We start from the raw sequence: 12,634 nt of genomic DNA on the forward strand, positions 1-12,634 counted from the left end.
TCTGCCCAGTCACTAGCTGACCTCTAAGCGAACCAAGCCGAGACCTCGTGGCCACACACAACAAAGAATGCACCGGACAGAATTTGCTCAGAAAAGCCCCTAAACAAACAACAACAAACAGCAAGGAGGGGAGAGCGCATCTCCGCTCCTAGGACAGCTGCGCGCTGTGCGGGGCGCCCTGCTGAGGTTCTCGGTTGCGCGAAGATCAGATGGAGTGTGCAGAGGGCGCCAGATGCTGGGCTGAGCCAGGCGTCCGAGTCTCTCGCCTCATAGCGCCAAGCCCACACCTCTTTGCCAGCGTCGGACACCGGAGCTGGGCCTTGCAGACGGTGCTCTGCCGGCACGGGCTCGACGGCCGGCTCCGCCAGCAGGGGCTGCGCTGGCTCCCGTTGGGCAGCTTTCCACGCGGCGGGAGCTGGCTGCGCCCGCATCCTCCTCGGGGCCGTCGTTCTCCGGCAGCCTGCTCCCGGGCAGCCCTGGCTGCAGCCCCATGGCCTCCTCCTCTCGGTTCTAAGTCTCCGCCTGGCTGCTGCCCCCGCCCCCTCTGCTGCTCCCTCCTTGGGGTTCTGTTAGTGGTCTCATGCCAGCGGGCCACCTCTGGTCTGGCTACCGATCCTTCACTCTTAACGTCTCCCCGTTCAACTCGCTGGTGTGTTTTCTGTCTCCTGGCCAGATCCTGACGGACACAGCCTGATTTTGCACAGAGTAAGACATTGAAGCCACTGTCACCACAGAGAGGAATTTACAGTAACTCCGGACACCGACTACTCGACCTTCCACAACCTCTGGCATCTCCCCCTCCTGCTCCTAACGCCTCTTCCTCTTCGCATTTCCAGCACTTCCTTCCTCCATCCCTTCCTGACCTGTCCTCTGCTCATCCTGACAAGCCACCAGCCAGCTCAAGCCAGGCCAGGAGGGACACCAGAAGACCCACCTTAGGACCCTGGAAGCTTCTGCCGCTCCAGCAGGGGCTGTGGGATTAGACTGCGCTAATAATGCAGGGGAACCCAGTTAGCAAAGAGCCACGGATACACTTCCAGAGATTAGAGCTGGAATGCAATACAATACAATTTATTACTACTTATTTTTAGATAAATCGTGTGTCCCATCACATCACGAAAGGAACGCCACCTGACTGTGGGCAAGTCGCTCAATGTGTATAAACCCTACTCTCCTTGTCAGTAAGATAATGAGCTCATAGATCAAATAAGGAAATAAAGCACACTGCAAACAGTGAACACTACACTGCTATTTTCCAGCACTGGAAACATCAATCCCATGTCAAGTACTTCATTCTTTTGTTACAGTATAAGCAATAACAGCCAATACCTTCGTTTCCACAACATTTTTGTTGAAGGTTAAAGAACATTAAAAAGAAGCCCAAGACCCTCCTAAGTATAGTCCACTGGTCTCTGACAAAGGGGCACAGACAATACAAGGGAGCAATGACTGTCTTTTCTACAAATGGTGCTGGAACAAGAGATATCGGCCTGCAAAAAAAAAAAAGGGAATCTAGATACAGACCGTACACCCTTCAGAAGTGAACTCAAAACGGATCATAGACCTGGATGTAAAATAAAAAACCATAAAACTCCTAGAAGATAGCACAGGAGGAAACCCAGATGACCGTGGGTTTAGTGATGCCTTTTTGGTACAACACCAAAGGCACGATCCACCAAAGAAAGAACTGATAAGCTGGACTTCATTAAAATTTAAAACTTCTACTCTGTGAAAAACAATATCAAGAGAATGAAAAGAAAAGCCACAGAATGGGAGAAAATATTTGCAAAAGGCACATCTGATGAAGGACTGTTACTCAAAATAAACAAAGAACTCTTAGGTGGCGCAGTGGTTAAGAATCTGCCTGCCAATGCAGGGGACACGGGTTCAATCCCTGGCCCGGGAAGATCCCACATGCTGTGGAGCAACTAAGCCCGTACGTCACAACTACTGAGCCTGCACTCTAGAACCCACAAGCCGCAACTACTGAGCCCGTGTGCCACAACTACTGAAGCGCACATGCCACAACTACTGAAGCCCACACACCTAGAGCCCGTGCTCTGCAACAAGAGAAGCCACTGCAAGGAGAAGCCCGCACACCGCAACGAAGAGTAGCCCCCGCTCGCCGCAACTAGAGAAAGCCCGCGCACAGCAATGAAGACCCAACGCAGCCAAAACTAAAAACAAATAAATAAATAAATTTATATTATAATAAAGGAACTAAAGGCCTATTTCTTGAAAAAAAAAAAAAAAAACTCAACAGTAAGAAAACAAACAATCTGATAAAAATAGGCCGAAGATCTTAACAGACACCTCACCAAAGAAAATATACAGATGACAAGCAAGCATATGAAAAGATGCTCAACCTCACATGTCATCAAGGGAGATGCAAAGTAAAACAACAGTGAGATGCCACTACATACGTGTCAGGATGGCAAAAACTCTGAACACTGACAACACCAAACTGGGGCCAAAATGTGAAGCAACAGAAACTTTCATCATTGCTGGTGGGAACGCAAAACGGTGCAGCCACCTTGGAAGACAGTTTCTTACAAAGCTAAACATTCTCTCACCACACGAGCCAGCAATCCCACTCCTTGGTACTTACCCAGAGGAGTTGAAAACTTATGTCCACACCAAAACCTGCATGCACACAGATGTTTATAACAGTGTTACTCATAGTTGCTGGAACTTGGAAGCCACCAAGGTGTCCTTCAGAAGGTGAATGGATACATAAACTGTCATACCTCCAGATAACGGAATAGTACTCAGTGCTAAAGAGAAATGAGCTATCAAGCCATGAAAAGACATGGAGGAAACTTCAATGCATATTATTAAGTAAAACAAGCCAATCTGAAAAGGCTACAGACTGTATGATTCCAACTATACGACAACTGGAAAAGGCAAAACTACGGAGACAGGGAAAAAAATCAGTGGTTGCTGGGGGAGGGCAGGGGAGGGCTGAACAGGCAGAGCACGGAGGACTTTTAGGGCAGTGAAACCACCCTGTCTGATTCTACAATGGTGAACACACGTCACTATAAACTGTTCAAGCCCACAGAATGCGCACCACCAACAGCGACCCTCATATAAACTATGGGCTCCGGGGTTACTGACTGTGACAAGTGAGGGATGAGGGATCCCTCCCTCTGGTGAGGGAGGCTGATGGTGGCGAGGCTGTGCGCCTTTGAGGGTAGAGGGAACTCTCTGTGCCTTCCTCTCAATTTCATTATAAACCTAAAACTGCTCTTAAAAATAAAGTCTTTAAAACAAAAGAGACGACGAAGCCCAAGGTTTGACTCATGAACCTGCTTCGTCCTGACTGCTGAGCCTTAGACAAGTCACTTAGCCCTCGAGGACCGCTCACCTCGCCTGGAGAGCGGGGAGCACGGCACCCTGTCTCTGGGTCTCCTGAGGTCAGAGCCCCTGGGGGGAGCCTGAGACTTGCCACCAAGTGAACGGACATGAGGGTGCACCGCAGTCCGCCAGACAAACACCATTTATTCCTGCCAGTGTAACAATTCACATGCGCAGTGGCAATGGAGAAAGCCCATTTGTGGGATATGTGTTCAAAGAGGTGGTGAATTCCCCAATTTCTGATAACATTTCAGCCACCTTCCAGGGCCTTCCCTCCCCAAGCCCTCCCCCAACCAACAGGGAAGCCCAGGCAGCTGCCGCCCGCACCGCCCACACTGCCCGCACCACCCACACTGCCCGCACCGCAGGTGGAAGGAGACCCCAGCCCATGCAGTTCCACCGAGGGAACGGGAGGGAAGGTGCGCACAGGGCAGAAGTCCCGCTAGCCCGGCCACTTTAGGAATTCAGTCAAAACCTGCGTGACTACAACTGTGTTTACAAAAGCACAAATCTATGCTTAGATACATCACAGTGTTACATGGTCGTTTAGGGGAGCTAAAACTATGGGAGGCCTGTCCTTTCCTTCGTCTTTAAGTTTTCTCTGATGTGTTCTACGATGAAAAATACTAAGACTTGGAAAGGGGACGGATCCTGAACAGAACGTTCAACAAACTCCACAGCCCAGGCCACAGCGGGAACAAACCCAGAAAAGGTGTTTTAAATCACAAAGGTCCTCTGAGAAGGGTTCCTTCCAAGCCAGCTGAGCTGAGGGCCAGCCCGCCTCTCACCCGCGGCTGCGGCTCAGCCCGCCCGCCAGCACAGATGCCAGCACCGCCGGCCTGCAGGGCCAGCCCTCCTGCTGCGCTGCATCCCTCCCCCAACTCCGAACCAAGCTCCCGGCCCCGCCCCCAGCTTGTTTGACGCTCGAGCCATGAGCCACTGCCAACTTCAGCTGGTGTTTTTCTCGTAGCAGGACTTTCTCAATGAAGGAAACACCAAGGTGAAGCTCCCCGTCCTGAAGCGACCAGTCTCTGTGCTTCCAGAATTTTCTTGCTTCAAAAGGGCGTGAGGCCTCAGCCACTGGGGCCAGAGACGAAGTGGGCTTCAAAGGGGCTGCCGGGACAGGCCCCTCCGGCACTCAGGGCAGCAGGAAAGGGTGGGGAGCAGGGAGGAGGGCCTCACCCTGGCCGGGAGGTCACCATCTCTTCCACCACCACCTGTCCCACCCGACGTCCCGCCCCGCCCCGCCCAGAGCCAGGGCAAATCCAGGCAGACAAGCCCTGAAGCCGACACAGGCCACCAGGGCAGCCAGAGGAAGGCAGAACTGGGAACTGGGCTATGAAGGTGCCGTCGTTCATCAGTAACTGACCGAGCTATGAAACCACGCTCATCTTTCCTGACCCTCCCCTAACAGGCTTACCTTTTTGTCTTCCTTAGTCTTCCTAACACTTCGATGGGGGCCGAAAATGGTCTGCATCCCGAGAGCCTTCCTGGCCCAGTCCCTCTTCTGGGTGCTGGGCGGGGGCTGCGCGGGGCTGCCCTCCACCCGGTAGCGGTCAGCGGGAATCTTGCTCATGGGAGGGGGCAGCGTGCCGCAGTTGATGCTGGACCAGCCGTCGGTGGAGTCCGTGTAAGACTCCTGGTCGCTGGTGTGCCCGCACTGCCACTCCTGCAGGACGTGGACCGGGAGCCACCGCTGGCCGAAGCCACCACCGGGGCCCGCAGCGCCCCTCTTGGAAGGAGGGACCGAGCACCGCAAGGAGGCCGGGGGGCCTTCCACGTGAGGAGCGGGCCCCAGGTGCTTACCGAGGTCCCTGCACCTGTCAGCCTGCGGAGCGGCCTCAAACGGGGCCCCCTCGGGGTCGTGGCCGAAGGCCCCATTCCAGGGGGCACCCCAGGGCTGGGAGCCCCTCCCGACCACACCCTCCCAGGCGCTGCCGCCGGGGCCGTGCCTGCTCGAGCCGGCGCCCAGGTCCACCACGAGCACTCGGCTGCTTCTGTCCTCGTGGGCGAAGTTCCCGATGCCGCTGTCGCTGTTGCTGCTGGTGCTGGTGTTCTGGTGAGCGTCCGCGTCCCCGTCCGCAAAGGCCCGGGCCCGCACGCCCTCGATCAGCTCGCCCATGTCCCGGTACAGCACGGAGACGAACTGCAGGACTGGGAGCGAGGACGCGGGGAACTCCAGGCAGCCGTTGGTGTCAGGGTCGGCCGTGCACTCAAACCCGAAGCGCCGGGCGATGCCCTGGTGGATCTTGTGACTGAACAGGTCCGGGTCCACCATGAACACGTGGCAGGACGTCCGCAAAACGCCCTCCTCCTCCTGCGCCAGGCTCCCGTCATCGGCCGCCTGCATGGTCACCAGCCCAAAAAACCTCCTGTCGTCTGGGCACACGGCGCTGAACGCCAGCCTCTCGGCTGGGTATCGGGCCAGGACAGCGGCCTTGTCCGTGCAGAGCTGCACGCAGTCGTGCATGATCTGCATGGTCACCAGCGAGTGGATCTTCTGCTCAGCCCGCAGGCGCCGCAGGCAGCCCCGGATGGCCTGCACGCTGTCCAATTCCAGGCTGCAGCTGGTGGACGGCAGCTCGATGGAGCCCAAGTAGCCCACAACCATGGCCACGTTCAAAATGCTTGCGTCCACCCCGAAGTCTTCATGAGTCTCCAGCCCAACGCTGAAAACAGAATCATCGTTCACAATTTTCGGTATCTCCTCCTTAGAAAGCTGGCTGGTATTTGGATTATTTACACTTTCATGGCCAAGGTCAAATCGCCCAGTGGCTGATTCTGAAAGGGATCTTTGTTTCAACTTCAAGGGCTCTGAACTGCTTGCTCGAAGACCAGGGTTTTCAAAGATCATGTTGAAAATCCCTCCAGACTGCATTTCCTCAACGACTCTCTCTGCTCTGTTTATACCTAATGCCTTAGAGTCGAGTTTGGGCTTCAGCCAGCCTTTTCCTTCATAAAATCCAACCTCTTCATCACTGGAGCAGGACTCCAGGTGGCCGATGCCTTCACCGATCACCATGTGCAGGACACCAGAACATTTCCCAATTAACTTCACCACGTCTTCATGGGACGCTTTCTTCACGTTGATCTCGTTGACAGCAAGTATCTGGTCGCCAGCACGGAGGCCCACAAAATCCGCAGGGCTGCCTCTCATGACACAGCTGAGCACACAGGGCGCCTGCCCGGAAAGCGCGAATCCGTACCCCGCCCTTCCTCTGGCCACCTCCACGCTCCGCATCCGGGGGGGCGCCGTCCCGAGCAGCGGCCGCTCCCCCAGGTCCCCCGCTCTGTACATCTCAAAGTGCTTCCGAGACCAGGAGCATAGCTCACTATGCCAGCAGATCCATGGTTCAGGGAATGCTGGAAGCTACCATAGTTCTCCTTGAAATAATGCCCTAAGGAAGAAGAATAAAGCTCATTGTTAAAGATCTCATATTTATACTGCTTACTGCTACTACCCAAACATAAAAAGATAATTCACAACAAAACCGTCACAGGAAGAGTCTCTCATTGCCACACAAATGTCAACGTGAAGGAGACGCACTATCTCTGTGCAGCAAATCTTAAAGTCCGCCTAAGAAATCTTCCAAAGCAGAAGGCATTTCCCAGGGCTGGTATCCTTCCCAACTCCGATCTCGCCGAGGCTAATCCCACCCCGGGTTTGAGGAACACAGGACTGCCGCAGAATCTGCTTCCTCCCTGTCTGGATGGAAAGAGGAGAGCCCTTGGACCCTAATCACTCAAGGGTGTGCTCCGAGGCCCAGTGCCTGGCTCCCCGGAGCTCCCTGCCACGTGCTGAGCCAGGGGCAGAGCCGAGGGTGGAAAGGCAGCTGCATGACCCCCAGTCCAGCCCCGTCTTTGATCACAAGCTCCCTCCACACAAAGTTCTCCAGGAAGGGGTGTCAGCTTGTTTTCCCTCATATCCACCACCCTCCCTCAAGTAATTTATTTTGAACAAAGCACCGTGTGGGGAAGACACATTAGTCTGAAATATTGGGTTGGCTAAAAAAGTTCGTTTGGGTTTTCCCATAAGATGTTACAGAAAAACCGAAAGGAACTTTTTGGCCAACCTGATACTATAGAGGCTGCCTGACAGCACAGATGAAACAACCAAAAAGAGCAAAGGAATTTAAACTTAACTGTTCCAGGGGGATGACTTCACAGTGGAAAGTATTGGTTGTCATTGAAAACAAACCCATGTCGGGGTCCCCAAGACCACCCCTGGGTTTCCAGCAGGAGGACACGCAGGGCTCACATACTCAGGGCTCTGAACCATCACAGTGAAGGGCTGTGAAGCAGAACCACCGAAGGGAGAGGGCCCGGGGGACGAGGTCCAGAGGAAACAGGCGCCAGCTTCCAGAACCCCGTCCCGTGGAGTCACGCGGGCCGCGTTCCACCCCCAGCGACACGCTGTCCCCGGGGAAGCTCGTCAGAGACTCAGAACCGGGGCTCTCATTGGGGGCCCGCAGGCTCCGCAGGCCCCTCTGCCGGGCACACACCGAACTGCAGCCCCGGGGAGGGGGGAAGGGTGCCAGCACAGACACAGCAGGGGAGGCCCAGGGAGCCCCCCATCCCGACACCCCAGCTCCCGGACGCCAGCCCCGCATGCAGGCCTCGGAGAGGGCGGCAGCCAGGCCCGCTGGGAGGACTCCTCTCCCCACAAAACCCTTTGGAGATCGCTTTAAACAGCAATACAGTGAGTGATTGTATTGTGTAGATCCAAAACATAATACAACATGTTTTTTAAAGAGTATATGTTTTTTAAATAATTGTTTTAAAGTTGTCAGGAGAAATTCTCATGTCTTGGGATAAAGTTTCCAGTAACAGAAGCGTAACTCAGAGTAACTGATGTATACACACCAAAAAGTGAAAGAACTGGACAAAATGGGAAGTATATTATTCAATGACTCCAGGAGCAGCTGCAAGTGACAAAACACTGACCTGCAGGACGCATGCTTGAGTAGAATTATTTTATGACAATAAGAGTGAAAAGAGCAATTTATTTATAAACTACCATGTTATTCAATATCTAAGTGATGTTAAATTAATCATTTAAATATTAGGACTGGAATTTAACTATTTAATATTCATCATTAAAAATGTGTATATTAAAGTCTGCCATGAACTGTGCTTCAGGGTCTTCTCATTGCATCTTCTAAAGGGGTGTGGGCTACACAACACCCCAGAGACGCCACGTCCTGATCCCTGGAACCTGTCACCTCACATGGCCGAGGGGACCTTACAGATGTGATGGAGTGAAGGGTCCCGAGATGGGAGGTCACCCTGGATTCGCCGGGGGCGGGGAGGGGTGGCCGTGATCACAGGGTCCTGGCAGAGGGAGGCGGGAGGGGGGAGTCAGAGCGCAGGGCTACAGGCCTGGAAAGGGGGGGAAGGGGCCTCCCCGGGGGCCTCCAGGAGGAACCAGCCCTGCCCACATCCGGCCTCCGCCTGCGACACTGATTCTGGACTCCTGGCCCCAGACTGTAAGGGCATAAATCTGAGCTGTTTCAAGCCACTGAGTTTGTGGTCACTTGTTTCAGCAGCCACTGGGAAACTCGCAAAAGGGGAATCGCCCTGTTGGTGGGGAGAGGGGATGCAGTGTATGCATGAAACATCCCACCTGAAAAAGGCTCACAGCAGCGTCTGGCTCCCGACAATGTAGGCTGCCACCGTGAACTCCCTGGGACAGGGTTAGCGAGGCCCCACCGGTTCCTCCAGGAACAGAAAACCCCCGGCTTTCTCTTCCAAACAGTAACAGATGTTGCTTGTATGAAAAAAATAATTTCCCAGTTTTATATGCAGAATTACTCCATGATTCATCCGACCACCATGGAGTCACACACAACACTGTGTGACACAATAGCCAATGACAGTCTTGTAGGTGGTTTACCCAAACATTTCTATTAGACTCTTACTGCCGTGTTCTTCTATCGATCAAAAATAGTTTCTAATTCATACTACTAATATCTTGATACCAAATAATCACATTTTGTAATCCAGCCTACAGGTTAATTTTTCCTTAAACTGTATCAATTAATAGTAAAACTGGTGGAACAGACAGTGAAATTCAGAAGAAACCACAGGGCGCTAGTTTCCAACCTCACCGGGCACGTCTGCCACCCAGGCTCCCGCTCCTGCGCTCAGAGGCCCCGGCTTCCGAGCTCTGGGCAGAGGCCAGCCCCGACCCACCGCGCACGGCCCAGGTGATCCGCACATGGGTGACAGCACTTGCAACACCCCGACTTGAGACCGTCTGCTACGGGCTGAATGTTTGTGTCCCCAAATTCATACGTGGAGATGCTAACCCAGGGGGACGATCTGGAGGCGGGGCCTTTGGCAGCGATCAGGTTGGATGAGAGGTCATGAGGGTGGAGCCCCCACGACGGGACTACTGTCCTTGCGGCTCCAGAGGAGACACAGGAGCCCCTGCGCTCTGCTCTCCACCATGTGAGGAACCAGGAAGTGGGTCTCACCAGACTCCGGATCTGCCAGCGCCTTGATTTCAGACTTCCAGCCCCAGAACTAGGAGAAATAAACGCCTGTGGTCTAAGCCCCTCGGTGTAGGGAATTCTGTTACAGCAGTGGAGCAGATGAAGACATCATCTAATTAGCCAGCCTCCTTGTTTCGCAGAAAAGGTAACCAGGTCGGAAAGAAGTGCTTCTTCCAAGGGCCACCTCCTAATGGCTCAGTCAGCTAGCACACCAGGGCCTCCCCTCTCTCCACACCCCGCTACCACCGTCAGCCACTCGTCCTTCAAACCAATGAGATCTAGAAATAAACACCAGGTGCCTACGCCTTTCTACGGTTTAGATCTGGCACAAAATGAGCCCTGTCCTGATGAATTTCTCCACTCACAGGCACGGAGTGAGTGCCTACCTGGGCCCGGCAGCGCCCCAGACCAAGCAGCTACAGAGCGGGTCCCAGCCCTGCTCCAGCAGCCCGCCGTCCCCAGAGAGGGAGGGGCAAGAGGAGGCGACAGCCATCACTCTGGAGCAGGGCGAGTGCCAGCCCCAGCCCTGTGCTCGGGTGCCCAGGAGCCTGCGGCAGACGGGCCGGGAAAGCCATCCCAGGAGGGGGCGACTGGCACAGCCGCAGTTCGGCCTCCACCTCTGCCCGTGCAGACGGGCGATCTGTGGGGACGGCGCTGCAGGTCTCATGGCTGTGCCGCAAAGGTGACAGATGTTCACGGGGCAACGGGCCGAGCTGAGCACGGGGTCAAAAGACCAAAGCAACAAAGAACAACCACAACAGGGCGCAGAAGCGAGCGGGAGGGAGAGAAACTGAGGACCACGAGGCAGAAAGCACCCAGCACACTGAGGAGAAGCGGGAAGTCCAGGAATAAGGGCAAGACAGCTGCGGAACGGTGGCAGTGGGGAAGCTGCACGGTCCACGGCGTGCACCGCGCCGCTTTGGGGGCTTTACACTTACTAACTCGTGTGTGTGAAACGTCGCTATGAGGTAGGTACGATTATTCTCATTTTGCAGATGAGGAAACGGAGGCACAGAGAAGTTAAGTAACTTGTCTTCAGCTGCACGGCTAATCAGTGTCAGAGGTGGACTTGAACCCGGCTGCTCTGGGCTTTCTCTCTCCCCGTGCAGAGGGGCTCGGAGAGGAAGCGGAGCAGTGGTGGGACGCGCCCACCAGCAGACCCCTGCTCCTCAAACCCATCCCCAAAGCCACTGTGTCCCAGCAGCTACCTGCAACCACCACCCCAGCAGTGCTCACGGCGCCAGCCCCGCCAGACACCGCCTCCCCCTGACACCCCTCGGGGACACACACACGCGCGGAGGACCCAGCACACCGCCGGCAGACCCACGCCAGGATGCACGCTGGTGGTCCCTGTGTCCCGGCCGCCTCATCCCCGCCGGTCCATTCCAGCGCCCGCTCCCGACCCCCGCGAAGCCCTCCCGAGCCCACGGCCACCCCGCCTGCAGCAGGGCCCGAACCACCCGGGAGGATTTGCGGGTGGACTCCGCGCATCAAGGCCACTTCCGGGCCCCTTACTGCCACCAACAACCAACGCCCTTGCCAAGCTTTCGTCCTGAAAGGGCCCCTCTTCCACTGCCTGCCACCTGACAGCCCCCACCGACGTTGGTGAGACCCTTCACCTGGTCATCGGTGTCACCGGGCACCCACTGTGCGTGGGACTGGGCCAGACACGGGGCTGCCTCAGGAGGGAACGGTCCCTTCCTGTGAAGACCTCTCCGCAGGGGACCGGGGACGGGGAACCGGAGGCTCCGACGGCAGCAGCTTCCTGAGGGCGTCTACACAGCTGCTGCTCGGGCCACGCGGCCTGCTGAGCGGCTCCCAGGGGACCCTCCAGGGAGGCAGCCCAGCTGCTGCGCTCTGCGCATGGGGCAGCACTGTCGGCCCCCTTGTCCCTGTCCCCTCTCCCTGAGGACCCACCTCCTCTCTGAACTCAAAGCCCCCACGTGGGTGACCCCAAGGCCTGACCCCGGAACTCTCTCCCGAGCGCCAAACCCATTTCCTGCGCTCTCAGCTGCCCGTCACCTCTCTCTGCATGTCGACACCCAAACACACCTTTGCTGGAAGCACGCTTCTCCTCTTCCTCGGCCCCGACGTCCGCCTAAGCCCACCCACCATTCTAGGCACCAGGCAGTGCCTCGGTCATCCCCACTTTCCCCTCCAGGCCGTCCCTCCCACCCCGCCTCACCGTCCCTCTGTCCCCGACACCTTCCATCCACCTGGACATCCCACCCCCAGCCTTCTCCATCCCTCCTCCTCCTCCTCACTTCAGCGGCCGCTCTCGCGGTCACCCGTGTCCAGCCTGCTCCTCTGCGGCCACACGCTGCCCCCGCGCCCCGGAGCCCCCCATCGCACCAGCCCCCTCAGCCATCCTGCTTCTCCTGCCCGCCTCCGCTCCCTCCACCCCGCCCGCCAGGCATCAGACCAGGCACGCTCCTGTCCCCCCACTCATGTCCTCCGCCCCCATCCGGGGACCCCGGGGACCGCCCCCCCCCCCGCCCCCGCAGGAATGGCCTGGGCTTTCTCCACAGCAGGTGCTGCGGGGCCGCCACGACACAGGGCGCCCGGGCCCCTGTCCAAAGCCACGTTCCCAGCCCCGGGGCTCTCAGCACTCCCGTCAACCCCGCAACTCTCCGCTGGTTACTCACGACCACCCAAACCCACCCGGCCGTCGCCTCCCTGCCCTCGGCTCATGGCCTGTCCCCTCCTTTCCAGAGAAGAAAGACACCCCGCAGGCCCTCCCTCCGCAGCGCACACCCTCCCCCTCCATCAGGCCAGCTTCTCCC

General features: G+C 56.4%; 1 protein-coding gene across 6 annotated transcripts in view; it reads right to left on the reverse strand.

Annotated features, from left to right (window-relative positions):
* Positions 1 to 12,634, reverse strand: part of RGS12 (regulator of G protein signaling 12) — a 121,703-nt gene that overhangs the window by 85,409 nt on the left and 23,660 nt on the right. For 5 of the 6 annotated variants that reach the window (XM_068543505.1, XM_068543508.1, XM_068543506.1 and 2 more), the window contains exon 2: positions 4,778 to 6,755. The exons of the other annotated variant lie outside the window; for it this stretch is intronic. In XM_068543505.1, the coding sequence (XP_068399606.1) occupies positions 4,778 to 6,655 (1,878 nt within the window). In that variant the 5' untranslated portion in view covers positions 6,656 to 6,755. The remainder of the gene's footprint in view (positions 1 to 4,777; positions 6,756 to 12,634) is intronic. 6 annotated transcript variants of the gene reach the window in all.

The sequence above is a fragment of the Eschrichtius robustus genome, chromosome 4 (genome assembly GCF_028021215.1).
Source record: "Eschrichtius robustus isolate mEscRob2 chromosome 4, mEscRob2.pri, whole genome shotgun sequence".
Lineage (NCBI taxonomy): Eukaryota > Metazoa > Chordata > Mammalia > Artiodactyla > Eschrichtiidae > Eschrichtius > Eschrichtius robustus.